The sequence below is a fragment of the Colius striatus genome, chromosome 5, assembly GCF_028858725.1.
Source record: "Colius striatus isolate bColStr4 chromosome 5, bColStr4.1.hap1, whole genome shotgun sequence".
In the NCBI taxonomy this organism is placed as follows: domain Eukaryota; kingdom Metazoa; phylum Chordata; class Aves; order Coliiformes; family Coliidae; genus Colius; species Colius striatus.
Window position 1 is genome coordinate 39,686,260 of NC_084763.1, and position 16,613 is coordinate 39,702,872.

Genomic DNA, 16,613 nt, shown 5'->3' on the forward strand with positions numbered 1-16,613 from the left:
AACAAAAAAAAATACTGGTTTGTTTCTTTAACTTGTAAAAGAATTGGAATTTGATAGGTCAGAAAAGACTTCAGAATTCTGAAGCACATAAATGCACTAACAGTGAAGTCTGGTCCCAAGCATTTGCTTTTGGCTGCTGTCAAGTACACTACTGCGCCAGGTAAAACTGCTATGTGACCCAGAAGAGCAGTTCTCCCCAAGTATTGCTTTGTTTTCATAATCTGTAATATCATCTGGTATTTTACAGTTGTGAAAAGTACACTTCTGCTACTTGTTCTGAAAAAAAACAAACCCAAGTGTTTAACGACAATCCCTGGAACCTTAGAGCAGAAGTCAGTATTACATCTACAGTTCATGGCTCCTAGATCACATCCTCCACACAACTCCTTTGCCAGTACCTTATTTTAAGCTACAAATTGACTTTAGTTAGGGAAAGCCGAGGACCAAACCAGCGCGCCCTGAGCTTCACACACGCTGGAGTTCACATACCGTTCCATATGCAGGTCTTTTTTATTTCCAACCAGCATAATGGGTATTCTGTGAAAGAAAGTTCAGAACTTCAGAACAGTTACAGTATACTGAACAAAGTACTTGTAACATGCCTGCAATGAAATGAGATGAAAGTGTCACTACTTACTGGACTTTTCCCACCATATCCAATAACTTGCCATGGATAACTTTTATCACTTCAAAACTGCAAAATAAAGGGATGAAGTCACACATGCACTCCAATGTTTATCCTTAATACCTAATACACAAGCAATTCAATGTATATGTAGGTTGCTGTGTTTAAAACTTACTCTATGTATAGTGGCAGAACCACAGAATGAAGATTACAGGAAGTCTTACCGATTGGTGTACAACAGATAAAACGCTCCCAGTAGCAGCAGCAAAGATCAGCCTATGCCTACCATTATAGCCTCCCCAGCTGTGACATTTGCAGAAATAAGTAGCATTACCCTGGACTGACGCATCTAACATAGAATCACTACAAGTCCCTCCCACCTCTCATCTAGTTTTTTATCTGCAGTACAAAATTTTAACTGCTAGAGTCCAACAATCCCAGATGAGCATGTCAAATTAAAGCAGCTTCAAAGAAAAGGAAGCACAATCCATCTTCAAAGAACACAGTATTTTTTAAGAACACTTAGTTCATACAGAATAATTTTACTTATGTGAAAGCTAAAAGAAATTTTACCTTCTGTAGAGTGTGAATAAACTGATTTGCAAGATGGTATCGAAACAGTGGTTATTCAAACACTTGTCTGCTCTCCTATACCATGTATGTGAAGTTTGGGTGATAGGAGATAAGAAGCAGTATGTGAGGTACCAACTCTCACTAAAAAATCCACTGCGTTTGACAGTACTTTTGAAGACAAGCTATACCTATACAGAAAGTTGAAGAGCAGTTGTTCCTTTAATTGTATTATGAAAAAAAGGATAGTACATGAAGTGCACAATTCAGATTTGTTTTAAGAGAGGCACAGGCTCAAAGACGAGACACACAACTAGATGACATAAAAGTGACTGAAACTTTTCCAGCTTCTGAGGTTTTTACCTACAGGCAGTGTCTTACTTGCACTGCATTTCAATTAGAATTCAAACTCTTAAAAATAGAGCAGCACTCAAACATGCTTCCAGCTTAGAGCTCTCCAAGAACTGGTGCCTAAAACCACTATTCAAACTATCTGAACTGTTAGAACTTCTCACTTCTGGAACAAGAAATGCTACCATATTTTAAAAGGATTTTCTGGCATGTAGGTCAACTTGCCTGACTTCAGCAGTTAATTTTTGAGACTGAGTAGAATACAACACTTCATGTTCATGCTACTTCTTTTAGCACATCTAATCAAGAGAATCAGTTCTTTGCTAACAAAAGCACAACTTGCTATTAGTAACTCAAGTAAAATACTACAGATTGTGTAAAAATGTGGGATCAATGACAGGATTTCAGTGTTGCAAAAAATTTATGCTGAAAACGTACCAGTGAAATTCTGCTCTTGAAAACTTGTCTTGGACTTTCATTCTTATGATTACTTAAAAAATAAGGAGTTAAATGGACCTGGCTTTTGCCAACATTGAGAGGCATTGTTACACATAGAATAGGTGACCTTGAATAATAACATGACCACAAAATAACTCTGATACAGACCACAAAACGGTTTCTCAGCCTGAAGTGACAGGAAAGGTGTAGCATCTTAGCCACATGGATACTGAACCACTGTTTCCTTTCTACTCTTAGGTGCAGCGTTCCCAGAACAGTCAAAAAAAAGATGTGCCATGGCACATCAACCTAATGGGTCCTCACCCAAGGTTTCAGTGCACAATGCTGCAAAGTCTTCTTGTTCAACCTGGGTTATTTCCCAATTCTGAGCACCTATCTGCGTGTCTAGAAGAGTTTACAAACTCCTTTTTCAGTAAAAATACTACAAATAAACAATTGATCTCTGTTAACAAATGGAGGAAACCAAGAGAGAAGAGCTAAACTCACTCAGAACTATAAAATCATGATACAGAAACAAGTTGCTAAGAGTTGCCAGGAATTGAATTGGCTTGGACAGATCAATTTAGTATTCTAAAAAGCTTTTAAAATTTGTAAGGCTGGAAAGAGCAGGGACACACTTTAAGACAGATATTGACCAACCCAAAACCAGTACCATCACATTATGTCACTACACAGTGAGAGATTTGCAGGCTGTAAGAAGTCCTTTCCAGTTCTGTCAAGCAATTAGGTTACAGCAAAGAGCTATCAGATAAACATGTGGCACAAAATCATGGAACCTATCAGGACACAGAATTGGAATTTAATTAAGCTGAACTAGAACAAAAGCCTCCAGTAACCTTGCTGCTGAGAGCCTGGGAATGCAAGAAAAGTAGGGTGTTAGCTTTTTTTGAAGCCTCATTTAAACTTCCCACTGGAGGTTAGCAGGGAAGATGATAACAGAAATGTCCTTCTAAAATTAAGTTTGCAGTCAAAGCTCTCACCTCTGCTGATCAATACTCAGATCAATACACACGCTTTGACAGAAGTCAAAACAGATGGTGACTGTAATTTGATTGCCTGGGCCAGCCATCTAACCTTGCAGACCACTGCAGAAGACCTTTCCTAGTGCCTAAACAGTGTTTTAATACAAAACATAAGGAAGTAAAACAAGAGAGATCACTGACCTTTGGAAATTTAAAGGAAGAAATAAAAAACCCCTTGGAATAAATTGATGAATACTGATATACTGACCAAAAGACTATCTACTTAAGAGTCTTAAAAGACCTTTCCTGTTAGTATTTTCATCATGATTGCTTTCTATTTTGACTAATTGTATGATACAAGAGAAAACAGATTTTTATTTCCCGACCTGTGCTGCTAAGCTCAACACATTACAAGGCAACAACCAGAGTACCTGAAAAATAACGTGTCCTTTAGTTGCCAGCCAGGGAACACCACAAGCTGCAGAAGATTTCAAGTGTCTACGTTGATTGTAGTCATTTTTGTCCTGACAGTACCACTTAGAAGTGAACATTTTTCTATTCAATTTAGAAGTGTGTACTTAAGACTGAGAATACTAACTCCTGTTTCACACAAGTTACTCAGCAGCAGCACTGAACCTTTGATTAAAAAAAAAAAAAGAAAAAAGGAAAGAAAAGCAGGTAGTTTAGTAGCTCTAGATACCCATGAAAGCCCAGTATCTGTTGAGTTTCCTCCAGGCCACCAGTGCTTGCCCTTAACTACTTCAGACCTAAAGATGAAAAAAAAGAATGAAGGACGGAAAACCTCTTCAACATGAAAGATCCTGCAAACAACAGAGGTTTACAATCCGATTGTATCCTTTCCCTGAGAAGCACAGAAGAGCCAACAGGTAGGTTGTTTTACCTACACTTTATGATCGTCTGCTAAAGAGCACTTGAGGTGCCAATTTTTGTCAGATTCAGAGGAAAAGACACTGAATGCTTCAGTACTTGTAAAGAGCTGATCAGCTTCTTGGCAAGTAGAAGGGAAGCATCAAGTTTCTTTTCTACTTGAAGATAGTAAAGTGTCCAAGGTCTCAATAATTTTACTCAAAAATTTAAGAAAATAAGAGTATTTTGGCTGTCAGAACAAAGATGTTGTACAATATGACAAATTTACGATCTATTCAAGAATGATGAGTTTTTAAACAAAGCCAGATGACCAGAGGAAAGGACAAAATAACAGAAGATGACCAAGTCTTACAAAGATTGAGATAAATCTTGCAAGTAAATGACTCCAGCTACAATGGCCTCTGTCCTTGTGCCAGAGCAGACAGCTAACAAGGGCAAAACAGATACTCTGAGAAATTTTTCAAATAAGATTGTTTGCTGCAGCTTGGCAAGAGTAGAGTCTACAGGCCAAAAGCCATTTAATGCCATTTTCATGAAAATTTCTGATGGTTACCCAGAGCAGTCCAAGACAAGAAATCTAAGAAATCTCAGTACAAGAACAAGCTACAAGGCCGAGGAACCTCTCCAGTAACTGAAGTACCCAAATATAAACATACAGTGGCCTTCAGGTTCATATTTATGTCTTTGTAACTGATGCCAGGGCAATGAACTCTACTTCTTCCTGAAATGACTCTTTGTACTTTAACTTACACCTAAAAACAATGTAGTTCTGCACTGTCTCATTTCTTACATAGTACCTCGCATATTAGCCTGCAAAGTGTCTGTGACACTTGGATCTAAGGGGAAATGTCTGAAAAAACACTGATCTTAATTTCCACTATACTTCTGAAGGAAGGAAAGACTAAATGAATTAAAACATGTAAGGAAAACACAGCACGGGCAGGATCTGAATCCAGGATATGTTTGGTTAATATCTGAACCAGGAGGACACCACAGATTTTATTACCTTTTTATTGACGTGACTGAATAAACAAGAATGTAGCCATTGATGTCTATGGAGTACGTCTGAGGAAATATGGAGTATTCATCCTGTAGAAGGAATATTGCATTTAAAATTACTTAATGCCACAATTCAGACCTGATGCTAGAAGATCACCATCAGATAAGCTGGCATTACTTGAAAGACACGAGGTGCAGGGCTACTTTGTGTAGATAGTACTTTCAGAATTATGTTTTTTCATTCTGTCAGATGTGGAACCTTTACTGAACTATGAGAAAGCTGACTTGGTCCACAGACTCTAAAATTTAACCTATAGCTTTTTTGGTTTACTCTCTAAGACTACGGATCAGCTACAGCTATTCCAAATCCTCTTATCCTGCTTAATTATCAGTTTGTATTAGTACAAAATATCCACTCTGTCCTACCACTAATTAGCAATTACACCTCTTATCTTGCTGGTGATACAACTTCAAATTCCTAATTTCAATCCTAATGACAGGATCTAGTAGTTCATAACTTCAAGTGATATTGGCCACATTTAAATGACCTAAGGGATCTGTTAGTAACTGCATAACTCTGGCTTACTAACTAATGCAGATCAACTACAGATACAAAAAAAATACAACTATTATTGCTTCATGACAACTAGAAGTCTACATCATATGACAAGTGTTTAATTAAAACAAACAAAATACCAGCAACTCAATCACTGAATTCAAGTTCCATGGAAAAGGAACTTGACCAAACAGGTGAATGAAACAGACTGACATTGCAGGTAATGCATCAGAAATACTGTGAAACCCACAATATGAATTGAAATTGTTCTAATAGATATTCCCAAGAAACATTTCTATTTTGACAAAAAACATACTTCTTAATGCATAGAGTTCTCAAATTTTTAAACCTATGCTTCTTAGGATGTTAATTTTAGCTTCAGATCATATAACCTCTCTGTATATTGTGATGACTAAACAGATGGAGCAGCACAAATCTAGACAGTCAGAAGGAATCAAACTTCCTTAACAGGCAAATGAGGAAAAACCCTTTATAAATCAAATTCAGAGTCAGCCAAAGGAGTATGAAACAATAGCACTTGACAAAAGATGCATTTATTTACCCTTATTTGCTTTTATTACTACACACTAAAGGCAGCCCTCCCCCATCTTCACTGAAATACCGAACTGCCACTTCGGTTGAATGTGTACAGAAGGGATTTGAGCTCATTCTGTGTGTAAAACAGGTGAAAGTGCAACTCTGTCATTGTTTGACTTTATCCAGCGTTTCTTGGGATTGTCCCAGCTGGAATTTGATGTTAGGTAAGACTTCCCTTTGTGCTTCTCTTCTGTGACTCTGTACCTAGATTTCTGTTTAACTGAACGATGCAAATCCGGACAGCCATGAAAGGTCAAGAGGCAGGAGACAGGTGTACCAACGAAAATAAGTGTCATAACTTCATTTCTAACTCATTATTTAACTTTTAGCTTTTTAGGAGAAAGAAGAAAAGCTGCTATGATTCCTGGAATTTGTAGGTCAAATTATGACCTTTCCCAAGTGATAAAACACTGTAGCCTTGACTTTCCAAGTCAGAGTCAAGGTTTAAAGCATGTAACAAATCTACAAAATCTACAATCCTTCCAATGCTGTGTACATGTGAGGACTCCCTGTGGATCACTAAGCAAGACAGACTTAAAAGAATCTGTCCAAACCACATCTTCCAAACCCAACATCATCTCTCCCCTCTAAACCCCGTGAGCCAGAACTCAAAGTTCAAGTCATTTGTAGGAAGAATCAAATCTCAAAATAGCTACAGGCTGGGAAAGAAGTTATTTTGGTTTTACAATACAGTGTTACATTTAAACAACCCTGAAAATAAACCTCAGCAGTAGAGGTATGTTACCAGTGACGTTACACTGCTGTCCCAGAACATCTTTTCATCCTCAAAGAGAAATTTTACTCCTAGCACTATGCTACAATTGTGGATGTAAGGTAAGCAACTAATACTAGCACAAAGCAAAACCAATGGGGCTTCCTCTGCTGCTCACACTTCTCAGCCTGACAGTCTCTCAAAGTCAGTCTTCTTTGCAGAACATTCCCCATCAAACCTTCTTGCCCTATAACATGTGTCCAGTATAGTGCTTCTACTCACTTCAGACACCTCTGACAGATTATAAGCAGATACAGTGCTGCTGATTAGCACCACAAGCTGACACTATATAAATACAGCATGTTTATTCTTACATCACACAGCTCTCCAAAGAAAGCAATCAAACATACCTACAAGGTTATAACCCTTCTGCATAGTCTCCCCAGCTATGAGCAAGTCTCCTGTAGCTTTGAAGTCTAAAGTACTGGCAGCATTTTTACAACTCTAATATTGTTTAAAAGTACTCATAGTTTGAAAAAAACCAAAGGTGTAGTATCAGAAATCATAGAAGGAATAAGACGTAAACAATAAGTAGTTTAGGATAAAAATGCTGGGATTTAACAGTCCGTGTTCTGGGTTTTTTTTCCCCGCTCCTAATACAGAGTATTTCAAAAGACAGAGCACTCCTGAGCATGGAATGTGCAGTGCAAGTTCAGCCAAGCAGCACTATATAATGAACAGCTGTACTTCATGAAGCTACTGACCCTTCCACAGGACATGTGCTCACTATCTGCTCCTGTGCTCCTTGTCATTACCTGAAGGCTCAGCAGCACATGTGAACCATCACATAAAACCATAAACAAACTGCAGTAGCTTATTGGTAGCCCAGTAAGTACTACCTACGTGCATTTTTGTCTTCTCCCCACGACTACTTTAGGGATACAAGTCACAGTGGTGTAGTTGGAGCACAGGAATAGGAAAAAGTGAATAACATCTCCATGGTTTATTGAAGGGACATTTTCCATTTAAAGCAAGAATGCTAGTTGAGTCCCTAAATATCAAGCAAGCTAATTATTAACTTTTGGTACATCAGAGTTAAGGCTGTTCCTTCTTCACTTTTTCCAGACATACGTTCAAGAGATGGGGGAAAACAACATCCTGACCAAAAACCAAAACAAAGCCTTTAAATAAACACCACAGAAACATTGCTCTTAAATGGCAAGACTGCATCATGTAGGCACTAAAGTTAACCTTCACTGTTGCTGAATGCATGGTCACCACCAACTTAGCTCCACAGGGGTATGAATACCTGTTGTCTTAATGGTGAAGAAAGATTCAAAGAAAGAAAGGTAACTTACTTGGCCAGCAGTGTCAACCAGCTGAAGATGATATTCTTGGCCATTTACTGTGATCAGTTTTGTGAAAGCTAGAATAAACAAGAAATACATAAACATGCCAGAATTATACACAAGGAAGAGATCAGAAGTCATTCACCTAAGTGATTGTCAGCCAAGGCACTCAGCAACTTTAGTTACAGGCTTTAAAGTGGCAGTGAAAGGCTAGATCAGGTGGATTTACTTTAAAATTTCAGGTTTCAGGAGATTGTCACCTCGGATGCAGCAGCTTCTCTATTAGTGAAAAGGAAAGCCTAAAGAGGGTTTTTATGTGCCTTTCTAAGAGACTTCCAGCCAACTGTCATTTGTGGTAACACAAGACACTTGAATGCAATTAACATTAAAGTTTGTACTTATATTTACTCTGGTTTCCAAGCAGTTTAGCAAGACCAATTTCCTAAACGTAGACGCCATGAGGTAAACGATCTGGATTTAAGAGGGAAAAAAAAAAAATCTTTGGGAGCTAAAACACATCAAGCCTAACTTATGGAAATACTAAAATTAAATGAAGTAAGAATTGAACCTGCAAGTTTACCATGTTGCTTTCACATCTGCAGTAGATACCAGCCCATCTAGTCCTCAGTTGGGAAGTACATCTGATCCCTGAAAGTGACGAGAACTGCTTCCCTTCCTCAGATTCATGAAATGCCAATGCGCAGTGACCTGAGGAATCTTGCTCAGTGTTTGTACTATGCAACTGCAAAAGCAAACAGTGTCATGGCTCTTGTAGGACTCGTACTACCGAGCATTACTTATACAAACCAGCGCAGAGACTTGGCTTCAGAGCTTCATTTTGGCCTTGGTGTTGCACTCAAGACAGGCCTACTGAACAGCACTGATATACTGAGTAAAGTCTGTGCTGTCCTCTGGTTGAGGTGCTTTTCTCAAATACTAACACAGTCCTAAGAAGCTTCATCTTCCACTGCAGTGACAAGCAGGGAAATAGTCTGTGGAGACTCGTTCATCATACCCTTAAGCTGTCTAACAGCTTCCCAAAGCTGCAAAGTTGAATGTTCTCGATCCCACTGTGCAGTCTCCTACCTACGTCCTCTGGGTTTTGCACAGGGTGTTCTAGAAGCTGGAGTTCACCAACTTCCTCCTCCCCACCAATGCTCGCTGTCCTGTCAAGCCTTCACAATGCAAACATTATCTTGAGTAAGTGGGCTGAAATATCTGAAACTGGAGGTTTCAGCCCACCTAGTAAATCAAAGCATCCTTTTTAAAAAAAGGAGCGATTCAAATCGCAAAGCCAACCTAACACAGAGTATACCTACGGTTTCCATTACTGTACTGACTCCAAATGGAGTAACTCCAAATGGATCCTCAAAGAGAGAGCATGTGAGCCTCTCTCAAGTCACTGTCTGGATGTTGTTGTCATCACTGCACACAATGATAGGGCTATGAAGCAGGAATCCGCAACAGTTCTTTGTCTTGGTTGAATACTGTGGTGGGGACAGGCGAAACTGTTTGTCTGACCACATGATAACATATAGCATTGCTATATACACTATCACTGCTTCAAGTCAGAGGGAAAACAGATTCATGTGGAGAGATACTACATTAACAGGTATATTAAAAATAACAGTCTCTAGTCCTGACACTTCACATAAACATCAAAGCATTCTGCAATCAAAGTAGCTTCAAGAGCCTCATGAAGTTAATATTTGAAGAGGGACCAATACAGATGGCAGGTTTTTCAGACTATTCTAGAAGCCTAGAACAGACTCAGAAAAGACATCATCATCAGTACTGCAAGCAGAGTGTGACAGAACCAGGGGAAAGGAAACAGTGGAGGAGTCACCACAGACTGGGTGAGGAGAACTGTTAGTTCAGTGCACAGGCTTACAGCACTAGCAACAGCCCACTGCATGAACACAAATCTGCTCTGATGCAGTCATAATTAATGACTCCCATTTCTTTGATGGAGCTTTCGAAAAATACTCCTGGTAACAATTTCATCTTGGGAAAAACCTGCCACTGTATTAAATGTGACTAGTGGTGCATGGGTCTCCTCAATCCAGACAAAGTCTTCACTTCTAATTCTATCACCTACCATCCTGGGATATACTGCCTTCTGCTGTGCCTATGACAAACAACTGATAATACACTCACTGCACAGCATGGCTCTTCCTGGTATGCGCAGGACAGATTTCAGCAGACCTGAACAATCTCTGCAGTCCTAGTCATAACATGACCATCTGCTAAATGTTGCTCATCATCTGAAGCACGGATAAAGCCAATTTTAGCTGCACGAAGCACACAGATTTCAGAAGAGCACATACTTACACCTTGCAATGCATAACTCGAGTGTAGCTATATGAAGTAAACTGTAATCCTCACCTTCACCTACAATATTCCCAGTTCTGATGCATTAGTCAAACTTGAGAGAACTTGGTGCTGCAGTCAGAAGCACAGCATCAAAAAGCTCAATGCGTACAGCCGGGGGTGCAGCAATCAGCAGCTGCATCGCAAAGACACTAACGTCACTTTGGCATTAGAGAAAATGCTGGTAAAATTCCCCACAGAGCATAGCCCTGAATGCTGCTACAGCTCAAGAGAACTGTAACTGGTGCAGCAACTCCATCAGCTGCTGATCATTGTTACCCTCAGGTATATTTCAATTTGGCTAACATGAATGAAATGATTTGCACATGCAACTCCAATGGCAGTTGGCGTGAAAACAAGCCCTTGTAAAAGTCAGTCCCGGGTATAAGAATGCAGGCTTTCAGATCAATGTTGCTACTGAGTAAATGTGCAAGAGCGTCTGAACATTGCTCCCAATGAGCCAGTGGCTAGTAGCTAAATACAACCACCTTGTAAGGGTTCCTCCATTACTACCTTCTGCATCTCTTTCCACTTGCCTTCATTCCAAAATACCAAGCCTGTCACTGATCCATCAGGACAGCTTCTAAAGACTGAGATGTGTAATGCAACACTGCTATTTTGAATTTTTCTCAGAAGCCTCATTTCCAGCCCTTGAGAAGGCTGCTCATCAGCAACTCCTAGGAAGCATACTTCACCCCTCCAGTGCAGTTGCCATGACACACATGGACAAATTTTAGCCTTAAAGATGCTTCTAACAGACCCATTTAAACCTACAGATATCATTGACTTCTTGGGGTTTCTCCAGCCCCTATCCCTTTTTAATACAGTTTTGGGCAGAAGCATATTAGAAAAGTGTGGGATAGAGGTAGAAAGTCCCTGGGTAAAAAGTGCTCCTTTCCATAGGGAGCTACTGAGCTTTTTAGGAGAGAAAGGAAGATCACATTGTTGTGGGTACAGTGCTAGAAGCTTCTCCAAAACTGCAAGGAAAAGCAAGAAGTAGCCAGACACGCCTCGGGGGAGCTGGAGGAAACATTTTTTGAGACTTGGGCAGTCAAGTCAGCTTTCCTGCAACACGAAATCACTGAATTAATGATAACCAAAGACATCCCTGCAAAGATGGGAGTGGGTAGAATTATGCTCATATCTTCATTATCCCTTCTTAAGTATTTTCTGTGTTTTTCAAATTAAGATTCTAGTTTTTATTCCAGTAGATTTTTTTACTTTTGAATTGTTCTGGTCTTAGACCATCTGAGCTAATCTGCCTTTGGAGCCCCATCCAGCTCAGTGACCACATAGATTCCCTCCACATACTCCTGCTCTGCAAGTATCTTGTTTCTGTTTCCATCACTCACAACAAGTAATCATTCAACTACTTTCTCAACCTGTCTATCTAACAACAGCCACTCATTGTGGTGTCAACTCCTGTTGGGACACTCAAAGGGAAAATGTATTTGGATAAGCAATTAACCCTCACCTCTGATGATGCCACAAGGCCTTCCAGGTTACTGTTCTTGATACACAAGTTTAGTAGAAGCAACTGACTATGCTAGTTAACTTACATAAACTAACTCTTCTGGTGCTAATCTAACAGAAGCAAAAGAAAGTGCAGCACTGAAGCAGAGCTGAGGTTTTCACATTGGAAAAAAAATCCCTATTAAAATATTACCACTTATTCCTATTGTTCAAGACTTATGATACACAAGTTATTCCTCTCAGAGCTTAACTTGGCTTCTATTCCTTTTATGCTTTTTGTGCAAGACTTATAATTTGAAGACAAAAATTATAAATTTGAATCTAGCAGCAGTGCTGCAGTTTTCTAGCCTTTTATCAGTGGGTGGGACACTGTAATAAATTATCAGTAACAATCTTCTGGAAGCAAAACAGAAATTACAGAGGCCAGACTATTCTTTAGGCTCTATTGTATTTTTCATGTCCATGTTTTGTGACCCTAAAGTAGACCCAACCAAAAGATGAAACCAATGAGATGAAAACTGCTATAAAACACTGGGAAAACACTACATTCTCCAACACTGCTCCTTGTATAGGAATCTGGACTTCTCAACCCCTTGCTAGCACTATCCATCAGATTTGAAATTACAAGGTAGGAAAATAATAAAGGAACTGACTGCATACTTTGTGTCTTATAACCCTATACAGAATCAGAAACATACAGCTGGGAGTGAGAAAAGACTGGATTGATCGACGATTTCTATTTAGAAAAAAACACGTTTAAAAGATTAAGAACTTAAGTCAGAAGAATGATTTTACGCTAACCCCATCAAAATTAGTTTCATGTGTCTCTCTTGAAAAAAAAAAGACACTCCATATATTTTAAATTTTAGTATTAAATTGAAAAGTTATATCTTTTCTGTTTTTCACAGCAGCATTTTAAAAACATTCTCTTCCAGGACTTCCTGGGCTTACAGATGACACAAACTTCCTACTGTTTTAAAACTGTTCTGATGCAAGAATGTCCTTCAATTCTCTACCTTTCAGAAAGCAAATTCTTCCAGCCATGCTGCAGATCACAAGACTTTCACTAAATGAATAATGCTGGTTTGTTTTCCAAACAAATAAGAAATCAAGTGTAAAGTTAAGCCTTCTCAAAGATATCCCTGTCTAACAAATTTTTCACGGCCACGACATGGTCAATATTTAGAATTCATATCAAGCAAGCAGGGCAGACTACATGAGTCAGTGAGAGCAGAATTAATTCAGAGTGTATTTTCATATAGCTAAAAAATGCCACCAGTGAGAGATACACAACTACGGAGTTACTTATAGCAGTTTCAGACAATAATTTTCTTTTGTAAAGGATGAAGCAAGCCAATTTGCTTCCAAGGTGTCAAAATCCTAAAACATGATACAAGCTCAGTATTTTGGCAAGACTTAGGCCCCATGTCATAATTCCCATATACCTGCACAAAAATAACAGATTACTTCAAATAATTTCAATGTAGAAAGCACAGACAGTGAAGAATTACCTGTCCCAACTGATGTGAAGATTTAAAGCACAGAAACTTAATCCCCAATACTTTGTTAGCAGCTTTAATTTAACACACCATGTTTATAATTCTAACAAAGGGGATGAAGAAAGCGTTATTATTAATGATGTCTCTATAAAAGCTAACAGATCATTCAGACCAAAGGGCAAATTATCCACTCTGACTCGCTAAAGCATATTTAGAGCTTCTCAAAAGGTAGCATTTGAATTTTAGCTCTATACGGTAATCCTGAATAAAATATCCTGAAAGCTACTGATTTTTGACTATTAGCATATATATCCAAAAGAAAACGTGTTCTGCTACTTCATTCAAACTCACCTGTGACCTAGATGGTCACAAAGCTGCTACAGCTGGCAAGAGGGAAAAAACAGAGGCCTGAGAAGTCAGGTACCCAGTATTTGTAGCAAGCTGATTGTTTACCAGGCTACCAAGCAGCTGAGAATCAGTAATTTAAAAGATTACCATGTTATGATGGCCACAGCATGTCTACCTTCTAAGGTAGTCATTTAGCCCTGACTGGTATTGCTTTGCAGCTATCTGAATACCCTGATCAAATTTGTGACTCTGGAATACATGTATATATACTGCCACATGTTCATATAGGTATGACATACGTAATTTCAAGCAACTGTACTAGGGGACGCAGATGTCCAGCAATATCCATGTAATACAAGGAGATGCATTTTAGTCAGATTGATTAGCTTTTTCCTCACTGTTAAAAGACAGTTCACTGTTTGGAGAAACAGGCACACAGCGGTTTCTACACTGCCAATTCTATAAGTTTTGTAAGCACTGGTTTAAAAGAGTAATAAAAGCAGTTAATATAAAAATGTCCACATAAGTAATGTGTATAACCACAATGGCTTCTGATAAAAGTTAGTTACAGAAGAGCAGTGTGTCAGTTATTTACTTACTGTTCTCTATGGTTGGATCGTATGAATCAACAAACTGTCCTTCCACAAACTGAATCGTCAGTGAAGATTTTCCTGTAAAGCAAAGATAACATATACTGAAATAAGTCTTCAGGCTGTTAGCACTTTACACTTACTAGTAGATACAGTATGAGCTTTGGATGGTTCATTTAGGCTATCTATACATGACAACTGACCTATTTTTAAATTAGGTGCCTATTCCTAGTAACTGGGTCTCCTGAATATAGAGACAAAAAAACAGTGCAAAAGCTACTCGGCATGTGTTCTGCTTTTGTTTTAACACAGCATAACTTAACCACCTCCTCCAGTTTAAAATAAAGCTAAAAGTAGCAGTGTCCAATCCTCATAAAACTAAATTTAACTAACTGCTATACTCGGAAGGCATTTATCTCGAGAAGCAAGGAAAAAAAAACAGCATTTTCAGTCATTGCACAGAAGATTAGGAACTTAAGATAGAATTAGTCAAATTTTGTTTGACTAGGATACTGGGCATATTTCCCATGACAAAAGAATGACCTCAAAACTGTCAAGATCAATATATACTCCTATTAAACCTCTTCATGGCACACAACAACAGACCAGTGGATGTGCATTTTTAGCACACTGATTGAGGGGACATCATTTGATTTTTTTCTTTTGAAAATGCAACTGATATTTTACAGACAACTTAATATTACCAGTTTCACCTATGGTGATTTGATCACACCCCATAAAGAGTAATGCAAAATGTTGCACTCAGTAACAGACTGAAAAAATAAACATTAATTTAGTTTTGAAAGTTTTCACAAGATGTTTGTATAGGCAAATCAGATATTGACCATAAAAAGCAGCTTTAAAGCTCAGCAAATGAAGACTTTTCAAAGCATTACTGAGATCTTAAAACAATTTCCACTACAGCACATCTACTACACTACTTATCTACTAGATGCTATTACAATATGTTTACTGGACAAATCCACTCTTACACAGATTGCCAAATGCACTAACTGCTTTTGGATAGCAGCATATTCTTCATGCTCATTTATACTCCTCTCATTGGCGAGAAGCACAAACAAAATACAACCTCAAGTTAAAAATCTAGACTTAAGTCCATCCTACTTAGTGGAAGCCTTTCAGTGACATTTTAAGTAACACATGTTGTGGTAGAACTACTTTCAAGCATCAACTACTTCGCATAGATTGTCCACTTGCAGTGCTCAGAACATGCTACATTTATACTTTGCTGTTGAAAAAAGTTACTTCCTACGCATTCCTTCAAGAGATACTAGAAAACAGTTGTCCACTACAACCCCTCCAATCCTTGCTTCATTACATAAGGCTTTTGACCTGTTCACATCTGACTACTTATTACGTGTAAGTCATCTTGTTAAAGATAATCTAAGAAACTGCAAGCCTGACAAAGTACAAGCATGAAAGTGATGCAAGGCAAGTCTGGCTGAATATTTATAATTTCATCTGTAGTCAACTACTTAAGGAACTGCAATACTTCCAGGATTTACTTCTCCAAGAGGAAGGAAGAAAATGTTATGCAAGCATCTTCCTTTGGGGATTTTTCAGCAGCCATAACCTTTACCAACTCACTGCTTTTAACATCACTGCCCAGCTCTGCCATGCTTATCCCTTTGCTGTCTCCTGTCAGTCATGCCACTTTATTCAAGATACAATGCTGAAACACTCAGAGCAACCTCAGAAACACCAACCAGCACACAAGCTTTTAAAAATGGCTTTTTCTCAAATTGAGTTCCTAGATACCACTTTCTGATACATCTGACAGCACAACTAAAGGCATCACACTCACTGCATGTGTTTACAGAGAACGTTGCACTTTAACCTGTTGCTCCAGCAAGGAGAAGCAGGTCAAAAAGCAACCATGTACATCCAAAATCATCCTAGTAAGGGCAGCACTAAGGCTATTTATCCCAGCAGCCTTCTGAAACTGTGTATTTTGGACACCACTTAGAGTCAATGAACTTTCAAGCCATTTCTTCTTCAGCTATAAGCTTCTGAAGTTCCTATGCAGAGTTCCTGCTTTTGAATTCTTTGCCATCACATTAAGCACTCCATTTTAAAACAAAGTTAACCATTTCTTTATCAGGCTGTTACATCTTCAAGATAAGAAAAGCTAAGCAAAGCACAGCTCATCACTGAACAATATTCCTTCTAAAGATCTTACACTAATCAAAAGCCTGCACTGCAAGAGAACCTTGACTGCAACCGTCTGTCTGTGCTAAGTCTGAA

The 16,613-nt window shown here is 38.6% G+C and overlaps 1 protein-coding gene across 2 annotated transcripts in view; it reads right to left on the minus strand.

Annotated features, from left to right (window-relative positions):
• The window catches only part of RHEB (Ras homolog, mTORC1 binding), a 42,074-nt gene that overhangs the window by 7,420 nt on the left and 18,041 nt on the right, over positions 1-16,613 (minus strand). For both annotated transcript variants that reach the window (XM_061997060.1, XM_061997061.1), the window contains exons 2-6: positions 14,358-14,429; positions 8,078-8,145; positions 4,862-4,944; positions 638-694; positions 490-537 (exon numbers count right to left, since the gene is read on the minus strand). In XM_061997060.1, the coding sequence (XP_061853044.1) occupies positions 490-537; positions 638-694; positions 4,862-4,944; positions 8,078-8,145; positions 14,358-14,429 (328 nt within the window). The remainder of the gene's footprint in view (positions 1-489; positions 538-637; positions 695-4,861; positions 4,945-8,077; positions 8,146-14,357; positions 14,430-16,613) is intronic.